The sequence below is a fragment of the Cebus imitator genome, unplaced genomic scaffold (genome assembly GCF_001604975.1).
Source record: "Cebus imitator isolate Cc_AM_T3 unplaced genomic scaffold, Cebus_imitator-1.0 Scaffold1115, whole genome shotgun sequence".
NCBI lineage: Eukaryota > Metazoa > Chordata > Mammalia > Primates > Cebidae > Cebus > Cebus imitator.
The window spans coordinates 42,539-51,976 of NW_016108430.1; the positions used below are offsets into that span (position 1 = coordinate 42,539).

Here is a 9,438-nt window from a genome sequence, read left to right on the forward strand (position 1 = left end):
AAAAAAAAAAAAAAAAAAAAAAAACCCAAATCATTTTCCACACGTTTCACATGTAAGTGTGTAAGATGGCGGTGGCCCAAAGGATGTCAGGGAACTAACTCATAGGGAAGATAGATTTCAATTTCTGAAAGATTAACTCTTTCTGGGGTGTGTGTGTGTGTGCTCAGTACATATTCAAACTGTTTCTGATTTGGTTCTTTCCTACCCCAGTGTGTGCTGGTAGCCACGATTTGGCAAATAAACATTCAGAGGACCAGCATCCTCTCAAGAAAACTAGTGAATTCTTGGTTTCCAAGTTTGTCAAAAGAATAGAGCCTGGGAGGCTGGTCTAAAGTTTCCATTTAGCATTTAATGTCAATTTTTTGTCACATTCATCTAAGATGTATTTATCAAAAGAATTTAGAGAGATGCCCTTATTGCAAAATATGCCGTTGGGTTTTTTCACTTAACCTACAGCAAGATTGACTTCTTTCCCTTGGCAGTATAGTTCTGTGAGCTTTAACACAGGCTTACGTTCTTGTCACCACCATCACCACAGTCAGGATGCAAAACAGTCCCATCACCCCAGGACACTCCTGGAACTACCCCATTGCGGTTACCCCTCCCTCACCCCTCATCCCTGATGAAAAGTGATCTGTTTCCTTCCCTCTAGTTTTGTCTTGGGGAGAGTGTCATGTCAGTGACGCCATATGGTTTGTGGCCTTGTGAGGTGGGCTTCCTTCTTTTGGCCTGATGAACGTGTTGAGTGAGTGTCAGATGCTTCTGTTCTAGGCTGAAAAAGCAGTTTCACTGTGTGGAAGATCACAGGTGTTCAGCCAGCCTTCCACCAAAGGACGTTTTCCTCTCTCCAGTTTGGGGCAGTTTTGCATCGAGCTGCTTTTACCATTCCGTGCAGGCTTTTGTGTGAACCTACGTTTTTCTGTTTCTCTAGGGTAGATCCCAGGAGTGGGATGGCTGGGTCCTATGGTAAACATCTGTTTCGCTTGCAGGAAACTGCCAAGGTGCTTCTCCAAGTTGCTCTGCCATTTCGCCCTCCCAGCCGCAAAGTATGAGTGTTCCAGTCGCCCAGCATGTTCTCCTCACTTGGCGTTGCTGGTACTCACGGTGTTAATTTGCGTTCCCCTAGTGCTCAATGATGTTAAATATGGTTCCATGTACTTCCGTTCAAGCCTTTCCCCCATTTTCTGGCTGGGGTGTTGATTTTCTTATTGTGGAGTTTTGATAATGTGCCATGTATTTTGGATGTGAGATCTCGGTCAGGTCAATGATTCTCAAACATTTCCTCCTAGTGGTGCAACTTTTATTTTCTTTCTCAGAACACACTAGCTCTTACACAGCCAAGGTTTTATTTTATTGTCTTTTATTGATTGATTGATTGATTGATTTTGAGACATGGTCTCACTCTGTAGCCCAGCCTGGAGGGCAGTGGCTCGATCTCAGCTCACTTCAACCTCTGCCTACAGGGTTCAAGTGATTCGCCTGCCTCAGCCTCCACAGTAGCTGGGGACTACACGCATGTGCCACCGCACCAGCTAATTTTTATATTTTTTGGTACAGAGAGGGTTTCACCATGTTGGCCAGTCTGGTCTCAAACACCTGCACTCAAGTGAACCAGCCACCTCAGCCTCCTGCCGTGTTGGGATTATAGGCAGGAGCCACCGCGCCCGGCCGGACCCCGAGTTTTAAATTTTGCCAGACTTCTATTCATCCATCTTTCCCTTCCATGGATCGTGCATCTCATGTCATGTCCCAGCCTCCCCTCACAAAGATGTCCCCCTACGGTTTCATCCAAAAGTCTTAGTATTGAACTTTGCCGTGTAGGTCTCTGAAGCATTTTTCCTTAACTGCACTTAAACGTTGAGGTTGAGGCGCATCTCCTCGCATAAGGATACGGCGCCTCGTGTATTGTAAAGCTTATCCTTTCTCCATTGGATTCCCTCTCACATCCATGTCAAAACTCATTGGCCACATCTCTGGATGGATTCATGGACTCTGCTTTCTTCCATGGATCTATATGTCTACCCCTGTAATCCAGTAATCTCCATTATTACAGCTTTAGAGCAAATGTGAAAATCCAATAACACGATCTCTCTAAATCCCTTCTGCTTTTTGGAACGTCGGCTATTCCACGTGAATTGTCGAATCTACTTGTTTGTATATGCAAATGTCCCTCAAGGATTCTGACTGGCAGGCACTGCATTCATTCTACACATCAAGTTGGGGACAGTTGACTTTTTCCCTTCTTGGGTCTTTAAATCTGGGAACACATTGTTTCTCCCCATTTAACTAAATCTTCTTTGATCTCTTCGTTACCGTTTTATCGTTTTCGGCACACAGGCCCGTTCCATGTATTTAAGCTCTGTACGTAACCGTCTCACTGTGTTTGTAGCTTTTGTAGACGGTATTCTTTCTTAAATTTAGGTTTCCAGTTACTCACAGGATTGTTTTCCGTGTGTTGACTTTCTCTCCCGTGCCGCTGCTGAGCTCTCATTAACGAGCACTAAGCTCTTATTAGCTCGGAGAGTCTGGGGGAGATACATGGGTTGTTCCATGTAGACGATCACATGACCTACGAAAAGGAGTACTTTGGTTTCTTGCTGTCTCCGGTGCGTGCCGTGACTCTTCTGGCATTATAGCACTGACTAGGCCTCCAGCGTGACGTTGAATAGACGTCCCTGCCAGGTTCACATCCTCAAGCAGAAAGCATCCAGTCTTGGACCATTGAGTGGCTTGTTAGTTGTAGGTTTGACTGTTTACGGCCTTTTTGTGGGGGAGGAAGTTGTCTTGTGTCCCTGGGGTGCTAGTTTTTATATCACCAGTGGACTTTGAATCTAGTCAGACGGTTCTTCTGCATAGCTTGATGTGATCCTGTCATTTTTGTTCTTCATCTGATTTCTCAATCTGTGGATTTCATTGATGGATTTTCAGGTATGGGAAGAACAGCCCTCACATTCCCGCTATAAAACCCAGCTGATCGTGGCTCATTCTGCTTCTCACATATTGCTCCATTCAAACTGCTAGGTTTTTGTTGAATACTTTGGTGCCTGTGTTAGGAAAGAATATTGGTCTGTCATTTTCTTGGTATCCCTGCGGTGCTGGCCTCATAAAATCAGTGGGACGCATTCCCTCTGCTTTGTTTCCTAGAAGAAGTTGTGTAAGTTGTTGATATTTCTTCATTTAATGTTTGTTAGAATTTGCCAGAGAAACTGTCTTGGCCCAGAGATGTCTTTGCAAATGTGTTTACCTGTGAATTCAGTTTATTTAAAAGATACGGGACCATGCACACAGTTCAGTGTTTGAAATCCATCCTCTGAGAGTTTCGGTAGCTTGTGGTTTTCCAGTATGTGCTACATTGCCTCTGACCTGTGGAATGTGAAGCTGTAGAGTCGCGTGTATTCTTACCATGTTGATCATTTTATGTTTTCTGCGTCTGGAGTGAAATCTCTTCTTGGCGTTCCTGATATTGGTAACTTGTTTCTTTGCCCTCTTTTTCCCCCAGTCAGTCCTGCCACGGGTTTATCGCTTCAAAGAACCAGCTTTTGGATTAATTGAATTCTTGTATGTTTTTTTCTGTTTGAAGTCTCCTGGGGGGTTTTGCTTCTGTTGCTTAGCAAAATAAATTCTTATCTACAGTAGGAATTCGGAGACGATCTCCATAGGTATGAGTAGCCTTTTTGACTGGACGCAAACCCAGTGGTCAGGAAGACGAACATGCAAAACGGTGCGTCCCCATGGTGCAAACGCTTACAATTGAGTAGAAGTCTCCCTTGTGAATGGATGAAAATGAACACTCACGGGGAGAGCATCTGTGGGTCACACATTGATTATTCTTCAGATGATGCTTGGGAAGGGGTTGGAAAATGTCAGCGGGGAATCAACATCACCGAACTGCATCGCATCCTTTTGCACCCCGGGTCACGTGGATGCGTTAATTGCTATCATTTCTCAATCCTTTATTAGATGGCATTAGTATTCTCAGCTGCCGAGATGTATGATCTCACGTCATCCTCAGAAGAAGCCTAGGAGGGGGTGTCTGTATAATCCCCATTTGACGCACAGGAAGTGGAGGGACAGAGAGGTTGAGTCAGATGAATAATCATGTGTTTTCTTGTTGTCTTATCACCTTGTGTTGCAGTCTGGGGTCTGCCTGCACACATTCCTCGCTACCTTCTTGGTGTCTGAGAACCTCCAGCTTCACCACCCTTTCTAGACCCAAAGGCCTGGTGGAGCTTCCAGCTGGGACCAGACCTCCATGGATCCACTCCAGAAACAGAATCCAGCATCGCCTTCTAAATCTTTCCCGATGACAGCTGCAGAGACTTCCCGGGAAGGCCCAGCACCCTCGCAGCCTTCGTACTCGGAGCAGCTGATGATGGGCCTCAGTAACCTGAGCCCCGGTCCTGGCCTCAGTAACCTGAGCCTGGGCCCTGGCCCCAGCAACCTGAGCCCCGGCCCTGGCCCCAGCCACTCCGCGCCTCTCCCCGAGGGGCTGCTCCACCAGCGGTACAGAGAGGAGAAGACACTCGAAGAGCAGCGGTGGGAGAGGCTGGAGTTCCTTCAGCGGAAGAAAGCATTCCTGAGGCACGTGAGGAGGAGACACCGCGATCACATGGCCCCCTATGCTGTTGGGAGGGAAGCCAGAATCTCCCCGTTAGGTGACAGAGGTCAGAATCGATTCCGATGTGAATGTCGATACTGCCAGAGCCACAGGCCGAATCTTTCTGGGATCCCTGGGGAGAGGAACAGGGCCCCACTTCCCTCCTCCTGGGAGACGCTGGTGCAGGGCCTCAGTGGCTTGACCCTCAACCTAGGTACCAACCAGCCCGGGCCTCTGCCTGAAGCGGCACTCCAACCGCAGGAGGCAGAGGAGAAGCGCCAGCGAGAGAGGCAGCAGGAGAGCAAAATAATGTTTCAGAGGCTGCTCAAGCAGTGGTTAGAGGAGAACTGAGACGCGCACCCACCTGGGATGGAGACCCGAAGGGACTCAGACGGAGCCCGCGTGTTGGCAGCGCCTGGGCGTGGGACCATTTTGGGGACGAAACAGCAAGCTGCGGTCGGATGAGTGCCAGGACCCGTTTACGGGGACACGTGGGAATCCTCCCAGCATGACGCTTGACCGACCCCAGGAAGGTCCTCATCTTTGGTGCCTGCCATTCTCGGATGGCCGCGAGGCATCCTGTGGCAAGGGACGCTGCGTACCAGCGGTCCCCGCCGCGTCTCACCTGCCTCCCGTGATGCATGTTGTCGCTCTCCCACCCTGGATCTCCGTCTCTCTTCCCTACCTGCTGACCGTAAGAGATCACACGTCAGTGTAGTGTGAATGCCTTGTCGCTGTCCTATATGCTTTTGCACCACTGAGTTGACTGCCTCCGAGAAGCAGCACTAGGCCTGCTGAAATGCAGTGCGCTGCCCTGAGATCCAGTTTCAAGAACGGGCAGCTAAACACAGTGTGGGAAAGGGATGTGCAATGAGAACTTGGTGGTCCGCCGCTGTACTGTTTGCGTAAACTTTTATGTATGTGGTAAGCTACATGTATGTAAATGTCGCCCTGCCCCTAACGGTCGAGTAGCATTCTCCCTTGCAGGAATTTCTGATGGGGTTCCTCATCACCAATACCAAATAAATATATGTAGGAATGGAAAATAGGTGTAGAATTCAGGTTTGTTCCTCCGTATTGATTTTTCTCGTCAGATCTGAGCTGGCTCCCTTGAAATCTCCCAGCAGCGGATCCGGGTTTATTGAGGGAAGCGCTACGCTGTGGAGACTGGGAACAGGGGAGGGAGGGCACCAGAGAACACAGCCCGGTCACTGGATGCAGCGAGACCAGCAGCCAGAGCAGCCAGGCAGCACCACGGCTTCGAAGAGAGGCCTCCTGCCCGCAGGAGACGTGGAAGCAGAGTCCGCCGCCCACGGTGAGAGCCCTGCGTGTTGGTGCCGGTGCTGGTGCCCCGGCCTGGGGGATGCGGGGCTGGCCATTGCTTGCGGTGTGGTGGGCCCGGGTGGGTGAACCTGAGCAGCAGTTTGCACCTGCTTCGTGAGAACCAGAGCGTCCTTGGGTTCTTCCAGAATCTTCCTGGGATTATTTAGACATCTGTGTCTTTTGATTGCAGGAGGAACCAATGACTAAATCTACCTTTCTTTTAACCTCTGCAGAATCCCGAGGTGTGAACCCAGCCAGTACCCGCGTGACTCCTCTGAACTGAAAACAAACTCTGCTTTGTGCCAGTCCGTTTTTAGGTATTCCCCAGAGCTGTCTCGCTGCAGAAGTCTGTGTGCCTACTGCCAACAGAAGTGGCTTGAAAACAAGTAAGTGACTTAGATTCTGATGCTGGGATCTCATGAGAGAGCTTGACAGTTGAAGTGACCCAGCTCCAGGGAGAAGGTAAAAAAAAAAAAAAAAAAAAAAAAAAAAAAAGAGCAGGGCTTTTCCTTCTTGAAACACAAAGGCCTAAATGCAGACCAATGAATTGGGGAGGGTTTCAAAGGGGCTCGAGGCATTGCCCTTTGATGTTTCCTAGGGTTCTGACAGTGTTTTCCCCACTTCCACATATTAGCTGCCTTCCTCCACTCCCACAGACCCATCCTCTAGCAACATTGTCAGTTCCGCTGTATGAATTTGGAAAGCAGAACACCAGAGAAGTCAGGGAACCAGCCCATGGCACCGGCAGAACTAGCACAGGAACCTCGGCAGGCTGGGATCGGAGGTGGCCCCCTCAGCAGTTCACCTCTGTGAAGGCTGTGGGTGAATTGCCTAGAGCAGGGCTTTTGGTGGTCATTTCACAGCTGGTAGCACCAAGTCTTGGCGAGACCCGTTGCCGAATCCTCCGCGCGGTGCCGTGGGGCAGGTACCGTCATCCCCACCTTGCGGAGAGTTTGTGGAGGTCCTGAAGTGGTGGCCGGGGATGCATGCCTCTGTCTGACTCCCCAGCCACCGAAATGCTGTCTCGCAGACCTTCTCAGTCAGCCCAGCAGGCACACCAGGTCCGTGCTGCCAGTGACAGCATTTCAGCAATCCTCAGGGTTTCCATTTCCTCACCCTGCCTCTCCCTTCCGGGCTTCGTCGACTGTCATGCTGGGGAGGTCAGGAGGAGTCGCAGAGGTAGCCCTGCTCTGGGGGATGGATTGATTGATCAGGGAGAGAGATCAGACCCCGTCTTAGTCTCTGTCCTTCCGCTATATCATGAAATACCACAGGCTGGGTGCTCTGGATTAGATGTGGCGTATTCATCCCCACCAAGAGTCAGGTTGAAGTTTAACGCCCAGTGCTGCAGTGTTGGGAGGCGGGTCCTAGAGGGAAGTGTTTGGGTCATGGTGAGGATCCCTCGCGAAGGACTCAGTGTCCTGTGATGCCATCCTTCCGGGCTGAGTTCTTGCTCTCACGGGTATGGATTAGTTCGCAGGAGAGCAGGTTGTTCACAGAAGTCTAGCCTCCCCGGATTCTCTCTCCCTTCCTCCTTCCCATGTGATCTCATTGCACACGCCGGCTCCCCCTCCACTTCCCACCATGAGTTGAAGCAGCCCGAAGCCATCCCCAGATGCAGTTGCCCAAGACTGCATGTTTTGGCCACCAGAATTGTGAGCCAGATAAACCGATTTTTTGTTGTTGTTAAAAGAAGTATTTATTTTAATTTTTTTAGACACAGGGTCATGCTCTGTTGCCCAGAAGAGAGCTCAGTGGCATGATCATGACTCAGTGCGGCCTTGAGTTCCTGGCTCGAGTGATCCTCCCACCAGAGCCTCCCAAGTAGCTCAAGCCTGTGCCGCCATGCCAGGCTAAGTTTAAAGTTTTTTGTAGAGACACTGTCTGGCCATGTTGCCTAGGCTGATCTCCAACTTCCGGCCTCGAGGGATCCTCCCGCCTCGGCCTCCCAGAGTGCTGGGAGCCACCGGCATGAGCCACCGTGCCTGGCCTCCAGTTTTCTTTAGAAATTACCCAGGTATTCTGTTATAACCAGGCAAAATGGACCAAGAAAGCAGGCAACTTATAATGGAAACAAATTTATTTCTCATGACCCTGGATGCTGGGATGTCCAAAACAAAAGTCCCAGTATCTGGTATCTGGCAAGAGTCTTCATCCATCATGAATATGCCTGCAAAAATCCCCAGCAAAATATTAGCAAACCCCAATCCAATTCCTCACAGGGCAAAAGGTGGAAGGGCAAGCCGGGAAGAATGTTATGTCCTCACATAGCAGAAGAGGAAAAGAGAGAACAACCCACTGCTGCAAGCTCCTTTCTTTCTCTCACGAGGGCTCTGCCGTGATGGCCTGAACACCTGCCGTCATTCCACACCTCCCAACACTGCTGCAGTGGGGGTTAATTTCACTGTGAGTTTTGGAGGGAACACAAACATTGAAACCCTGGCAGATACGCATCGTTGTGGGAGAGAACAGGTGGCTGATCCTTTGTGGTCCCGGTCCCGGGAGATGAAAGGAGTGAGAAGGATCTGAGTTGGAAAAAGCAGACATCAGGGGCTTGCTCGGGGAGCTCACAGATGCACAGTGCCACAGGGCCTTGGGTCTCCAGGAACGGGCATGGAAAATGGGTGAGTAGAGGACGCTGAGGCACTCTGCACACGCACCACATCCTCACCTCCAGGTCTTTATCCCTATACCTGTGTATGGGGGACGGAGGGGACCTGGGGGTCGTGTCTGCAACACCATCCTATCCCAAGTTACAGACTAGGATGTGCAATCCTGTGATGTCCACAGATGTCCAGTATGCGAAATTCTACAGCAGAGGCCAAACCCAAACCAAAGGCACCGGCAGGTGAGAAAGGATCGGGACAGAGAAAGGTGCAAATGCAATGATCACGTGGGACACCTGAGTAGACCTGGAGCGGGTAAGGAAGTAGAAAGACTACATTAAACATCTTCCCACTAGGGACAGTCTAGGCTCCGCTGCCTCGTTAGTGAAGTCTGTCCGACATTTACAAAATAACGTGATATCAACTCTTCACAGACTCTTTCAGAATATAGAGGAGGAGGGAACATTTCCCAACTCATCCTCTGAAACGTTTATTGCTCTGCTCCTAAAGCCAGACAGAGGCTGGGGGCAGTGGCTCACGACCGTAATCCCAGCACTTTGGGAGTCCAAGGTGGGTGGATCACCTGAGGTCAGGAGTTCTTGACCAGCCTGGCTAACCATGGTGAAACTCTGACTCTACAAAAAATAGAAAAATTAGCCAGGTGTGGTGGTGGGCATCTGTATTCCCAGCTACTCAGGAGGCTGAGGCAGGAGAATCGCTTGAACCTGGGAGGTGGAGGTTGCAGCGAGTCCAGATCACACCTCTGCACTCCAGCCTGGGTTGACACAGTGAGACTTGTCTCAAAAACATAATAATAAAGCAAGACAGAGACAGCAATAATAATAATAAAGCAAGACAGAGAGAGCAGGATGCCTTAAACCAACATCCATCATGAACATGCCTGCAAAAATC

General features: G+C 49.9%; 1 protein-coding gene across 7 annotated transcripts in view; it reads left to right on the forward strand.

The window, feature by feature from the left end:
• LOC108298826 (protein FAM156A/FAM156B) overlaps nucleotides 1-5,654 on the forward strand; it is a 36,025-nt gene extending 30,371 nt beyond the window's left edge. For 6 of the 7 annotated variants that reach the window (XM_037735896.1, XM_017521385.2, XM_037735895.1 and 3 more), the window contains one exon: nucleotides 4,136-5,654. In XM_037735896.1, coding sequence (XP_037591824.1) covers nucleotides 4,253-4,948 — 696 coding nt within the window. In that variant the 5' untranslated portion in view covers nucleotides 4,136-4,252 and the 3' untranslated portion in view covers nucleotides 4,949-5,654. Of the gene's footprint in view, nucleotides 1-1,683; nucleotides 3,809-4,135 lie in introns of those variants that run through there. The other variant, XM_017521387.2, reaches the window with a different exon arrangement.
• Nucleotides 5,655-9,438: the final 3,784 nt, after the last annotated feature.